General features: G+C 45.9%; 1 protein-coding gene across 12 annotated transcripts in view; it reads right to left on the minus strand.

Annotated features, from left to right (window-relative positions):
* Positions 1 to 6840, minus strand: part of RBFOX1 (RNA binding fox-1 homolog 1) — a 1291038-nt gene extending 1284198 nt beyond the window's left edge. For 11 of the 12 annotated variants that reach the window (XM_048494240.1, XM_048494237.1, XM_048494254.1 and 8 more), the window contains exon 1: positions 6489 to 6840. In XM_048494240.1, the coding sequence (XP_048350197.1) occupies positions 6489 to 6701 (213 nt within the window). In that variant the 5' untranslated portion in view covers positions 6702 to 6840. The remainder of the gene's footprint in view (positions 1 to 6488) is intronic. The other variant, XM_048494246.1, reaches the window with a different exon arrangement.
* Between the last annotated feature and the right edge of the window lie 7763 nt (positions 6841 to 14603).

Here is a 14603-nt window from a genome sequence, read left to right on the forward strand (position 1 = left end):
TCATAGAAACATAAAGTTGGAAGAGACCCCAAGGGCCATCAAGTCCAACACACAATCAAAGCATTAGTCCTAGTCTGATATTCTACCCCACATGAGTTCTCATAACGAAACATTACTTGGATCCCAGAAAACTCAAGTAATCCTTTTGAAGCCAAATACCTGATTCGGCCTTTGTGAAACTGTGTGATAGTAAGAAGCAAGACAGAACTCCAAATTGCAGGGATGAAGGTTGCCTTGTAGCTACCAGCAGAAATAGAAACAGGGCCCCATAATTGTCTACACCAGTGATCAACTCTGATCCAAGAGCTTTCATAAAGATTCTTACCTATCCGAGTATAGGTGAGTCCCCTCCTGATATCCCTCAAAGCCTCTCTTTTCCCAGTCTCCTTAAATCTCTATCTGCTTGCCCGTTCTTTGGCCTGCAGCTTGGACACACTTCTCACAAACCATCCTGGTCTTCACACAGCTTTGCCTCTCAGAGCTAGCATGCTGTCGTGGTTAAGAACAATGGGCTCCATTTGTACAACTGGGTTTGATTTCCCACTTTTGCACATGAGACTCTTATCTGGTGAACTGTATTTGTTTCCCCACTCCTCCAATGAAGTCTGCTGGGTGACCTTGGGCTAGTCACTGTTCTTTTCAAACTCTCTCAGGCTCATCTACCTCACAAGGTGCCTGTTATGGAAAAGGCAATTGTAAGCCACTTTTAGATTCATTTAAGGAGAGACAAACAGGGTAATTTTAAAAAACCAGCTCTTCTTTGGGCTGACCCTCTTGCAGCTCTGACCCAAATTTCCAACCATCTCCAGTCTTCCATCCTGCCTGGGTTCATAATTCGTGCTCCTCCTACTATACTCCGCTGCCTGCAACTCCAGATCTGGGGATTATTCAAGATCCATTCATGCACCAACCTGCCCAGCAGAGCTCCAGAGTCACCATACCAACCATGACTCAGATGGAGCTTTGGACTTCATCCAGTTCAGCACACTCTTTCATCCCACAGACTATTCAAATTGTGAGACCTCTGGGGATAGAAATGCATCTGGAAACACTGCGGTAAGCTATTGTGATCCCATGGGATGGAGCAGGATGAAAAGCCTCATAAATAAGACTCAACACTGATAGAAGATTGATGGGAGCTGGATATCGCATGCAAGACTGGAGAAAGTGCAGCAATTGATACCAGAGGGCCACCAAGAGCTATCGAGCCCCCTCCTTAGACAAAGATCCCCTCAGGCACCTGATCCCACACCAGTCCAAATCTGCCTCAAGCTTCATACAACAGTTCATCACACTGGCCCAGCTACACGCCCCAAGCATGACCTGGGTCCTACAATTTGCCCCCATACACCTCTCCTCTCAACAGCCCCGGATATACCCCAATGTTCCTGCTCCTGACAAGCAAACGTTACCTTTTTTAGCAAAAGACTTCCCAACAACCTTCCTCCATGCAGTTTTAGCAATACTAACACAATTGATCCCATTGTGCAGCTCTCATTCATTCACTCAAAGGTTTCAAACCTGCTCCTTCCATGTAGGTCGGGGCAGCCAGGCTTGACACACAAGATGGATTCCAAAACTCTCTGAGATACATCCATGAATGGGGGTGGGACAGTGTCTTGCTCTTATGCCAGCCTTTGTCCCTATGCCTTCATGGTACCCCTTAGTGGGAGGTGTGGTTCAACAGCATAAAGTATGGAGATATTAATTGGGGCATGTTGGAGCCCCCCCCCAATGAATGTATACTCACTCTAAAGTCACACTCCAAGTCCTGGTGTAACAGAATATGGACATATATGAATTTAGATCTTTTATCCTTATCATTGCAGACAGAAAGTGACTGGAAACAGGAAAGTTTCAATATTTTTTGGACAAATTTAATATTAGTCTGTCATAGCTAAACTTGACTGTGTTGACAATAATTATAAATATTTGTAACTCTTATAATAGTGTAATGTATTCTTTATATTGATTTACCCAACTCAATTCTCATAGTAGTAAATATTGTTAGGACTTTAGAATAGTTTTCTGCAAGAATAGCTGTACTATATCGTTCTTTCTTTTTTATTATAATGTTATGTTATGTTAAATGGATGGTGTAGTCAACCATATATAGAGGACAACAAATTATGTTTTCAAGTATTCCTGTTTAGAGAATAATTGTGTGATCCTTTTTTTGTTGTTATTATGTTATCTGTATGTACCTTTTAATATTTTTGAAATAAACTTATTTAAAATTTAAAAAATAAAGTCACATCCGTTGACCAATCAGAAGGAGAAGAGAAGGATAAGGGCTGGGTGTACAGGCGTCCCATTCCCTCTAATGACAAAGTGCAGAGTCGGCCACTGCAGGCATACCAGAGAGAAGAAGAACTTGGCCATCGCCTTCAGCACTCCTCCCATGCACAGGACAGGCAGTCAAGGGTAGAATTGTATTGAGCTCCTGGCATGCCATTTTCCCAGCACAAGTCTAAAGAAAGTCTAGCAAAGGGAGAGGTTTCTTATATCCCTAAGAGCAGCTGCTGAGTCATAGAAAGTAAAGGAAAACAAACAGATTTAAACAAAAAAAGAATTATTACTGTGTTTTTTTGTATAGGCCATACAATAAGGACTATAATGTGTTTCTTTAACAACGGAAATCATTACGGACTATTACAGAATGTTTCTGCATTGCAAAATTGATTGCCCGGACTTCTAACAGTCATTAAACTAGTCAAGAAATTTCTTCTTTTTGAAAAAGGAACAAGAGACACCCCACTGGACCAAACCTCTTCTAGCCCTGTGCTGAGAATGGAGAATCTCCCTTCCTGTACCTTGACAGACGGAAAAGTTTGCAATCGCCTATTCACAGGGGATGGGTTGCAGGTGCGTAAATTTAAACTGGATTCAGACAACACAGAGCTAATGGCAGACCCAGAGTCCATTACAGACTGTTGACTTCCCTTGTGACCCATTATAGACTCTAAATTCCAGCAAAGGCACCATGTAAACAGTACTGGCTATGTCAATCTGCGTATCAAGGGCACAACAGGAGGGATTGCTGAAAACTCTTACAATTACTCAGCTCCTTCCCGTTATAGACTCAAAGCCCATGCCTGAGCATGCTAGGCGAAGTAATGTGGCGCCTTAGACTGTGGAAACTAACTTCCATGCCGGAACACACCGTATTATCGTTCTTAATCTGAAATAGGTTCATTCGTTGTTTAGAACCTTTAGGGTGGCACAGAGTACAACAAACGCATCCGAGAAGAAAAATTGTTCTGGTTAATGAACTGTAAATAAGGAGGAGGGTTGTGTTGATAATGAAAGAACATCCAGTTATGTACAGCTCACATTTCCAATAGAGTTCTCCAAGCCGGAAAAGGAACTCTCATTGTTCCTTGCCTCACTGTAGCTTATTAATTTCAAAACCACCTGAATTAATTTCAAGCCCACAAATGCTCGCGGTGGCAGAGACATGATGAAGTTGTTAGATGTCAACGTTACAAAGCTAGTAAAGCCCAGACACAACCAGGGACCAATAAAGCCATTTCTTCCCTTTCCATGTACCCCACAGACTCCTAAAGAAGGGAAGTTGCTGTATGGATGTTCAGGGAAATGTATTGTATGGCCCTGGGACAGTTACCAAGAATGTTTTGCCGTATGACTGTTCCCATCTCTGATATTGCGTGGGCTCACATTTAAGCCTTCCAAAAGATCCTAACCAACAAGGAGTGATGCATCTGATGACGAAGGCTCGGGTTCACAAAATTGTATGTGTTGTCATCACCGCATTAGATCCCACCAATCAGCAAAATCCCCTCCAAGACAAGCAATCCCCAGGCTGTTTGTGGGTGTAAAGGTCAAAGGTCCTGTTCAAGATGTTAGCTGTCTAGTAAACAGTTAGCTCACTATCCCTCTAAAAGCTCACAGAGGTGTATATGTTATCCTCACAGAAGTTCTGAGTGACGTTAGACTGAGAGTCTGCGATTGGTCCAAAATCACCTTGCCAGTTCATGTCCGGATGTGGACCCAAAACCAGATAATTAGGGCCACCCACTCTCAGCACTGCCAGTGGATTGCTAAATTTGGCCCATAAGTAGCCAAGAGCTTGGAGTGTGGTCCTGAGAGAGGTGGAATATAAATGTTGTCAATAAATAATAAAATTGCTTCCCCTACTTTTGAGGCATGATGGGCTCTGTTGGCTTCAGTCCAAATAAACCCCACTGGCATGCCATCTACTAGGACACAAGTGCAGTCCAGAAAGTCCGACTTATACCTAGGACTGAAATCTGTTTACTCTTTAAGAAGAACCCTGAAATTCTTCTGTGCAAATTCGAATCCTTGGCACATCTGGATTTTTCTCTACATTCCCAAATCAAGCACTGAGAGGGAGAAGGGTCTCCTTTGAATCCCTCCCAAGTAGGAAGCGCGAAAAAGTTACTAACCTTATTGTGTTACTTTTTGCAAGACGCCTTGGATGATTCATTGAACCACAAGCTCCAAGATTATATCTACCTCCTGTTGCAAGCAAAATCCAGTGGCAATGTCAAGATCTTGGGGAAAGGGGGCTCTCGTGGACATAGTTCACCAGCTGTGTCAAAACCTCCTTTCCCTCAAAATGCAGCTCCCGGATTACCTGGGTTGGCATTGAGGAAAGCAACTTTGCAGTTTGGAAAAGAAGGAAGTGGAGGGATTTTTGCAGCTGTTGTAGGAGGAACTGATTTGGAGGAAGTTCTGTGGCATAGACTGAAGAGAGCCAAATGAAACTCCCGCACCCGTCTTGCCTCCAGCCCATCTAGCAGTGCCAACAATGGGTGGAGGATTGCCCATTGCCAGAACTGCCTGGGACCTGTGGGACTGCCAAGGCTAGTGAGATGAGGCAAGAGGTTTCCCTTTGCCTCTCATGGTCACTTCTAGTGTTTGGGTCGTAGGAGGGCACTGGGTTTCTCCTGGACTGTTTCAGCATCCCAGTTCCACCCCCACCCGAGGAGGCTGCAAATGCATTGTGTGCTGCTGCTTCAAAGCTTGGCCCTGCCTTTCTGGGAGCCTGCTCAACCGGTATATCGTGCTGTTACAAAAGGTGGCGCGGCTTTTTGAAGAGCCTGCTCTACCTGTACATTTGCAAATGAGCAGCTTCTACAGACACACCATAACTGACCAGTTCTCCATCTTGTACTGGGCTGCGCTTGCAACTTTTGACGCCACTCAAAGAAAGGGGTCGCGACACACAGGGACATCCTCAAACCAAACTTCTCCAGTTTTGGGAGCTGCTGAACAAACCCAAGTAAAGTGTGCCTTGTTTGACAGGCATGAACAACATACTTTGATTCAGGAGCAAGCCACAAACAAGAAGGGGGTACCCAACGCACAATTCCCCAAAGCATTAAAGAGCGTGCTGCAGTGCCGAAGGGAATGGCAGCGAGAGGGATAAGGGGAGAGATGGCCACGCTTGCGCCTTGGTGTTGTACATGGATGACAACGTGTTAAATACTAATTGCATGCTGTCAGCCGAGCAAACAACGGCATTTGGAGAAATAATCCCCCAGCGGGATGAATCAAGCAAAACCACTCTCTGCCATTCAAATTAGCAGATCTGTAAATCCCCCCCTAATATAGGCACCAGGCATCAATTCCTTGTCTGGCGAAGAAACAGATCTTAATTCAGAGAAGAATTTGCCAGCAAGGGGGGGGAAGCATACCGCCCTCAACCCTGCCTTTGAGACACTACAAAACTTCCCATCTGCCAGGGAGCCAACTCAGGAAACTCCAGGCTCCCTGTTCAGGGTGATCACTAACACCTACACAGGTGGAGAGTGTGTATATGCGTGTGTGTTGAGAGAGAAAGAGAGAGATAAGCTTGCTTGGCTGAGTTACAGAAGGAAAAGATGAAGGGACTCAAAATTGCAACCCATCTGTTTTCTTATTTTAAAGAGAGACTTTCATCTACGTCTTCGGCACCCGCTGTCAGGCACAAACGCAACATGACTGTGATGAGAAACTTTGAGGAAATGATCATTTAAAAAACCATCCCCCACCACAGTCACCGAACGCTATAGATTTCTCTCCCCTCTTTTTAAACCAAGGAAAAACATTTTTCTCCCTGACCCACCCCACCAAACTGTTTTTAATGTATACACAGTCCCTTATACCTTTTACAGGTGAGCACAGGGCCTACAGATGCCAGCAATTAAAGGCAGTCCCCCAAACCAATAGGGACCTTCTCTTTTCAATACAAAGGAGAGGAAGGCAGTGAAGAGCGGAGGGCGGGAGAGAAACTCATCCGTGCAAGTCAAAGTGTTTCTTCCCAACACACACGTTGCAAAGGACTCGGGCGATGCAAACTCTTCCAGCAGAGGGGTAGTTCAAAGCCACAAGTTGCCACCCCCCTGTGTCGAGGTGGGGCCACCTCCTGTCAGATTTGCACACAATCTTATGAAACTTCCAAAAAGGCAACACATTTCCCCCTTTAAGAAAAGAAGACAGCCGGCCCGGCCAGCTTGACTTACAGTTTGGCCTTCTCCATCCGTCTGGGTCCCCGATTCCTCTGTCCCCGAGCAGCCCGTCCACTCATCTGCTCCTTCTTCTTCTCCTGTCCCTTCATTCCCCAGCTTCAGCCTCTTCCCTTCAGGTTGTGGTTCATCTGCCTCCTCTCGCCTCATCTTCCCATCTCTGCTTCGCTGTTTCGCTGCATCCTCCGGGCTGTTTGATGGATTGGACATTTTTAGAAATAAACACGTTGGCGCGCTTTGCTACGTCTATATGTATATATTACATGGGTTTTTCTATGCTGGCCTAACGAAGCAGCCTCTGTAGGGGAAAGATTTGGCTACTGAGAGCTCCCTCCCTCTCTCCCCTATATGCTCGGTCTTCTTTTAAAAATTTAGCTGGTGTTTCAGAGCCTTCGTGAGGCTTCGTGGCATCTCACCATTTCTTTAGCTCCCTCTGCTGCCGGCTGGCTGGCTCTTTCTCTTTGGCAGTAGTTTTCAGCACACACTTTAATATTTCTCTCCTCTTCTGCTCACAAATAACCTTTTGGATATTGATTGTTGGCATGAGACTCCTGCCAATGATCGTTTCGGGGTCTATCCACTCCCCGTTCCATAGGGACAGACTTGGATGGGGTGGGGGGTTTGTTTTGTTTTTAGGATCCCACTGTTCACAAATGAGACCTGACAATCAGGTCAAATCGATATGTTATTTATCTACGCCAAGATCTCCACTTGGGAGATTTTTGCACACTCGAGCATTACGGAATTTAGTGCACTGTTCAGTTTCCCAGGGCATTTAGCAAACACTTATTTTTATTTCGGTGGGGGGACACAAAGTTTCTAGTCCTTATCAAAGGGGGGAATGACTTTTAAAAATGTCTCGACCAATAAGCCTACTAAGGAAAACAAATTCCAGGACTCCAGCAAGGTGAAACTTTTCCCTGGAAAAGCATGAGGGAAGGGGGGGGGGGGAGAGAGAGAGAGAAACCCACCCATGAAGGTACAAAAGAGTGCCATGGTCTCTCTGATCTCCTCTCCAACTTTGGTAGGGTCGCTGTATCTGAATATGAAGCTCAGTGCTTATGGGGGAACAGGAAATCCCACATTTTAATTCTCCATCCTTCTCATGACGCACAAATATCCCACTGGGTAAGTCTGAAGCAGATTCCCCTTGTGCTTAATGGAAGAGTTCACCTTAAACAAATTTCCAGGGCTGACTTCCTTATCTAGTGAAAGAACGCTTTGTGCTATCATTAAGGGCTTTCCTTTCTGTTACTTCCTGGTTTGCCTCCACCTTTTCCAAGACAAGAAGACCCATCGTTTGCAGTTGGCCATTTTAGTCATAGGCACTTTTCTTGGAGAACTAGGAGCTGAAGAAGACTCTGTCTTTGGTTTTCTTCCACGCACACAAAACCTACCCCTTGGTTTCACTAAACTCTCTCTGCAATTTCTCTACCTCTCCCCAGTTGCACTCACTTCCTGCTTTTACTCACAAGGAGACTTCCATCCAATGGTGGGATTCAAAGAATTTAGCAACCGGTTCCGAAAGGACTCAGTGGTGGGATTACAACCAGTTCTCCAAACTAGACAAAAAATTAGCTACCGGTTCTACCGAACTGGTGCAAATAGGCTGAATCCCACTGCTGCTTCGATCCTCCTCCCCAGCTACAGCTGCAGATAGGTCCCAGCTATTTTCCCCCTTCATGGCAGAAGCAATACAGTCCTTTCTGGAGTTATTTTTGACTGGGGATGGTAGGATGCTCAGGCAAGCATGCCCCCATCAAGAAAGGGGGTCACAAAATGGCCTGTCAGGAGTGCCAGACATGTTTGCCAGCCTAGAGAGACAGACTTCTGGCTTTATGCAACCCAGTGAAGCTCCACAATTTTCTGGCTCATCTGACCAGTTGTCCTGTGGCACATAACGCTCCCCAGGTGACCCCTGCGTGCATTCAAACATTGCCCACAGTTCCTCCAGTGGGTAGCCTGACAGGCAAACGTGTAGCTGCCTGCTCAGGTTCCATTGACTGTAGCTTGCAGCTACTTTGAGGAACATGTTTTTAAGATAGCATTGTTTTTAAAAAGTTGTAATTGGATTTCTAGCTCGCTTTATAGCTAACAACCTCAGAGCACTTTACAAAGTTGTGTTTTTTTAAAAAACAGTAAAAATACAATCAATATTCTGTGTTGAATAAGAATGGAAAATAGAAGCCAGTGAGTTCCCTGTCTCAAATCTTATCTCTTCCACAGATGCAAAGCATGGGCTGGCAACCTGACCCTCCTTCTTTAAAGAGAGAGAGAGAGAGAGAGAGAGAGACTGCTGCTAATGAAGTGCTCTCCTAAACCTAGTCTGGTTTCTTTTATCTACGATTGTCAAAAAGGGAAACAGATTACACAGATGAGTTCACAGAAATGAAAAATTCATTTCAGACCCTTTCGGTTTACTTACATTATCTCCCACGTTTAAACTCTGCATCGCATCATCTTAATTACTTCTTAAAAGCCAGTAAATATTTCATTAACCCTTATTAGACTGCTTTATGTTCCATGGCAGTACCACTGAGGCGACGCAAATAGAAAGCAAAACCCGGGTGAAAAGGATTTCCAGGTCCCCAGATTATTATTTTGATGGCATCTCATTACAGTGTGACTATTCAAAAGGTTTTTAATTTGCTGGACTGTCGTTTATTCACTTTGGGGGATCCTTAGAAAGTAATAGCTTTGTGGCCCTAGTCAGATGCCACGGGTCAGAGTTGGCCGGATTAGACTCAGGAAGTTTTGTGTGTTCCTGGGGAAGAGAAAAGCTCAGTTGAGCCAATGTTCAGCAGTCAGAAGGTCCCATGCCTCATATAACCATTGATATAATTTCAGCTGCTGGAAAGATCCTCTTTCTGCCTGAGGTTCCGGAGACCGTTTCAATGCAGCCACAGAGGTCTGCAACAGAATAATAATATTCAAGTCCAGTAGCATCTTAAAGGCCAGCCAGATTCCCAGAGTATAAGTTTTTGAGAGTCAAAGTTCTCTTCATCTGTTGTCCTCTCAAAAGCTCTTGGCTCTGGAAATCTTGTTGGTCCAAAGCACTACTGGACTCTAATCTTGAGATTCTGAAGAAATGTCTGCCAATCAGATCAGACAATACTGACCCTGCTGAACCAATGGTCTGACTCGGTATATGACAAGGTCTGGCCAAGAAGACCCAGCTCCCTTATCCTCCTACTGTTTCATTTCCTTCATCTATTCCCTCTTAGCCATACATCTTCTGACTGTCTGTCTGTCTCTTGCCATCTGCAGCTCCCACCTCCAAAAAAAAATGCACTGATGGTTCCAGATCTCCGGTTTCATTCATCATTAGATTTCATGCTAGGAACTCACTTCAAAGCTTATGTCAGCAACAGCTGCTACGCATTGCAATCGACTTGTCTGTTCTGCCGAGGAACTTGTCTGAGAGAATTCTGGGCTGGGGCTCCCTGTTCTCCCACCTCTGTGTCAAGAACAAGTGAAGCCAAAGGGAAGCAGGCCAAGATCCTTTTCCTCGGGCCTAAGCACCATCGAGAACTTCCTGCAAGTTCTTTGCCGTGAGCAACGTCTCATCCTTCTAACAGGGTTTACCAAAACGAAACCACACAAATCCATAGGTATGCTTCTCACTCCAAGATGCCATGAATCTCGAGAGGAAAAGAAGGAGAGATTCACCCTTTGGCTTCAATCGGAGAGAAACCCCTTATCCTCCTATTCTGACTGTGCTGAACCCACCTGCCAATTTAGACTGGCACTGGCGACGAATCTTAGCCTCCATCGGGGGGGGGGGGGGCTGCGTTAGGAACTCCCAGCCCAGCGGCCCCGAGACAGTGTGTGTTTTGTGTTAAATTAGTTCTGTTGAGTTCTGCTACTGCGAGGTGCCCTCAAACCACAGGTGTTCCTAAATCAATGAGTCCATGACAATTATAAATTGCTTTTCATAAGCAGTAAACAAACAGAACCACAATAAAAGCTAGCAAAAAAAAATGTCTTCAGTGAAGCGGTGCAGCGACACCACCGCGTTCTGCTGCTCAAGCTCTTTCTAAAGTGCTTACTTTCTTTCTTTCTTTTTTCAGCCCCCCCCCTCCTTTGTTTCCATTTTCTGCTTCTGTGTGACTTGCTGATTCAGAGACTGAGGAAGTAAAGTTTCCTTTCGGTGCTCTCCCTCCCCGCACCTCAAAAACCCTCAACGTTATGCTGCAAACCACAGCATCAAATGCAGAGAGGACAATCCTAAACAGACTTATTCCATGGGCCTTGTTCCCAAGAAAATATTCATAGATTGCACTGTAAGAGGCTGGCTTGAGGGTTGAAGGTTGTCTCTTCCACTGTCACCAAAAGCAAGCAACAGACCCCAGGGTCAGGGTTTTGGTCAGCATTGAGACCAGGGAATAGCTGACTCACCATCAGCTTTGAGCTGTTTTGAGCTCCATGGAGGAGGGGGTTGGATAAAAAGGCTCCACCAAAGACTGCAAATGGGGCAAGTCCCACGCACCATCCTTCAACCTGAGAGCCAGGGTAGTGTAGTGGTTAAGAGCAGATGGATTCTAATCTGGAGAACTGGGTTTGATTCCCCACTCCTCCACCTGAGTGGTGGAGGTTTATCTGGTAAACCAGATGTTTCCACACTCCTGCATCCCTGCTGGGTGACCTTGGGCTAGTCACAGTTCTCTCAGAACTCATTCAGCCCCACGTACCTCACAAGGTGTCTGTTGTGGGGAGAGGAAGGGAAAGGAGATTGTAGGCCACCTTGAGTCTCCTTACAGGACAGAAAGGTGGGGTATAAATCCAAACTCTTCTTCTGATACTGAATCAGACCGTTAGCCCATCAAAATCAATATTGTCTTCTCAGACAGGTGATGGCTTCCCAAAATCTCAGATAGAGGTCTCCTGCATCATCTGATTCACAATTGGAAATGTCAGGGGTCGAACTGGGGACCTTCTGTGTGCTGAGCAAATGCTGTACCACTGAGCCATGGCCCTGCTTTCCTTGTTGCTGCATCTTCAGAAACAGTTGTCTCCTCCTCCAAACTTGAGATGTTCGGTGCCCAGGGAGAGCCACAATATGCTGCCACAGGAGGTGGTGATGGCCACTAACCTGGATAGCTTTCAAAGGGGCTTGGGCAGATTTATGGAGGAGAGTCAATCCATGGCTACCAATCTTGATCCTCCTTGAGCTGAGACTGCAAATGCCTTAGCAGACCAGGTGCTCGGGAGCAGCAGCAGCAGAAGGCCATTGCTTTCACATTCTGCACGTGAGATCCCAAAAGCATCTGGTGGGCCACTGCGAGTAGCCCAGTGCTGCACTAGATGGACTCTGGTCTGATCCAGCAGGCTCTTTCTTATGTTCTTATGTTCTTAACCCTTGCCTCAGATCCTAACGGATCAATAAAAACACGGCTTTGGTATTCATGAAATGTCCCATGATTTAAAGGTAGTCTATGGGCGCTGCTGGCAAAGCTATGCAATACCAGCTCTTGGCATCAACTGAGCAGAGATAGCCAGTTGATTTACAGCCTGTTTAACTAGTGATAACTGCATCAATTTGTAATTAAGAAGATGCATTTTGGTTAATAAACAAAAATACCCAGACTATAATTGGGCTGAAGGGATTTCTCTCAAAGAAGCAATTAAAAGGGCCGAGCAGCAGTAATAACGTGTGTGAAGGATGCCGAATAGGGAGGAAAGTTGCACTCCGCAAATATATAGAAGACACAAACAGGAAGAGGGGAGTTTCTTCTGCCCGGTTGCAATTAACAGAATTAATGCAGGCGGACGGTCAGGGGATTTAAATGCAAAATTGCTCTTTCATTAGCCTAGCAAGAGTGCCATCACCGCAGCACAGTCTGGCTCTGGGAGGCAAAAGTCCTCAAACTGCCATTCATTTGTTGCTGTTTAAATTAAGTTAAATTATGGAACAGTGTCAACTTTGAAGAATTGCGTCTCTTCAGCCAAGGGGCATAGGGAACTGTGGGTGGCGTAAGTCCAAGACTGGGGCCATGGCACAACTGGCACTCCACCCGGGAACTCCTTGGCCCCTTGCCCCCCCCCCTCCCAACACCCTGGCATCCATACTGGCTTCTTCACAACACAGACTTCCAGGTTCACCCACCATGGAGCTGAGGGGCAGCCAGCTGCCAGTGCATTTGCTATTTGTGCCAGTGGGGATACCCTTTATGCAGTGGGTGCAGCAGTGGCATAGTGGTTAAGACCAGGTGCATTCTAATCTGGAGGAACCGGGTTTGATTCCCCACTCTGCCACTTGAGGTGTGGAGGCTTATCTGGGGAATTCAGATTAGCTTGTGCACTCCCACACATGCCAGCTGGGTGACCTTGGGCTAGTCACAGTTCTTCTGAGCTCTCTCAGCCCCACCTACCTCACAGGGTGTTTGTTGTGAGGGGGAAAGGGAAAGGAGATTGTCAGCCCCTTTGAGTCTCCTTGCAGGAGAGAAAGGCGGGATATAAATCCAACTCTTCTTCTTCGTAATGCTTCTTCTTCTTCTGTCTCTGGAAGCTTGTGAGATATGATGGAGATTATGGTTATCTCACTTCATCTTTTTGTTATCAGGTATGTTACCTCTGAGAATGGAGGTTCCATTGTGAAGTCCAACAGTAATTCATACACACACAACTGTCTTGCTACATCAGATCAATATCCATCCAGTCCTACAGAAGGCATGCCAAGGAATGTATTGTCAAAGGCTTTCAAGGCCGGATTCAACCGGTTCTGGTGGGTTTTGTGAGCTGTGTGGCCGTGGTCTGGTAGATCTTGTTCCTAACATTCCTAACTGAGACAGAGCGTCTCTGTGGCACCCAGAAAGTCCCCGGTTAAATCCATGAACTCTTCAGTAGCATCATAGAATCATAGAGTTGGAAGGGCCATCAAGTCTGACCCCTTGCAATGCAGGAACACATAATCAAAGCACTCCTGACAGATGGCCATCCAGCCTTTCTTTAAAAACCTCCTGAGAAGGAGACTTCACCACACTCTGAGGTAGTGTATTCCACTGTCCAACAGCCCTTACTGTCAGGAAGTTTTTCCTGATGTTTAGGTGGAATCTCTTTTCCTTCACCTTGAACCCATAACTCCGTGTCCTAGTCTCTGGAGCCACAGAAAACAAACTTGCCTCCCTTACCAATACGGCATCCCTTCAAATATCTAAACATGGCTATCATGTCACCTTTTAACCTTCTCTTCACCAAATCAAACATCTCCAGCTCCCTAAGTCTCTCCTTGTAGGGCATGGACTCCAGATCTTTGACCATTTTGGTGGCCCTCCTCTGGACCCGTCCCAGCTTGTCAATATCCTTCTTGAATTGCGGTGCCCAGAACTGGACACAATATTCCAGGTGAGGTCTAACCAATGCAGAATAGAGAAGTAGAATTACATCAGGTAATAGGTGATATGAAAGACTTCTGTCTGAAAACCTGGAAAGCCATTGCCTCTCTGAGGTAATATTGTCCTTTAGGGACCAAGGGTCTGATTCTGAATAAGGCAGCTCATGAGATTCAATCCTCTGGAGAAAATGATTCTCTGAAGCATGGAATTTCTGACATTATATCCTGCTGAGGTTCCTCCTCCCTCAAACCCCACGGTCCCTAGGCTTTCCCCCCCCCCCAGATCTCCAGGAATTCCCGACCCACAGCAGGCAATCATCCCCCCTCCACAGATGCAGAATTCTTCCAACCCCTGGCATTAGCCTTGAGCAAAGGGTACTTCAGCCTGGCCATTCAGCACTCTCTCGGTGTGTATGAAATTCCTCCCATTTCCTCATCTTGATAGGGCACCTTGCTGGGAAGATAATGCGAGGGCTACATTGGGGCAGCCATAAAATTGACCTGAATAATGGACCCCAGGGCTAGATAGATATCCGTGAACAAAAACCACCAGCAGAGCGTTGCTCTCTGGCCGTTAAAAGGTGCGCTTTCCTCCCTGTGCTTTCGCCCAAGGCACCTTGCCGATTCTTTTATGAGTTCTGATGGCTACGGACCAAGTTTATGTCGCTGCACGGGGAGAATCAAGAGGTCGCTCCCCCGCCATGTACTTGGCAATTTGTAAAAGCTAGGGGGATGAAAATGTGACCACAACACCAGAGCAGGGAAAGCTAAAATTTGCA

The sequence above is a fragment of the Sphaerodactylus townsendi genome, linkage group LG04, assembly GCF_021028975.2.
Source record: "Sphaerodactylus townsendi isolate TG3544 linkage group LG04, MPM_Stown_v2.3, whole genome shotgun sequence".
In the NCBI taxonomy this organism is placed as follows: domain Eukaryota; kingdom Metazoa; phylum Chordata; class Lepidosauria; order Squamata; family Sphaerodactylidae; genus Sphaerodactylus; species Sphaerodactylus townsendi.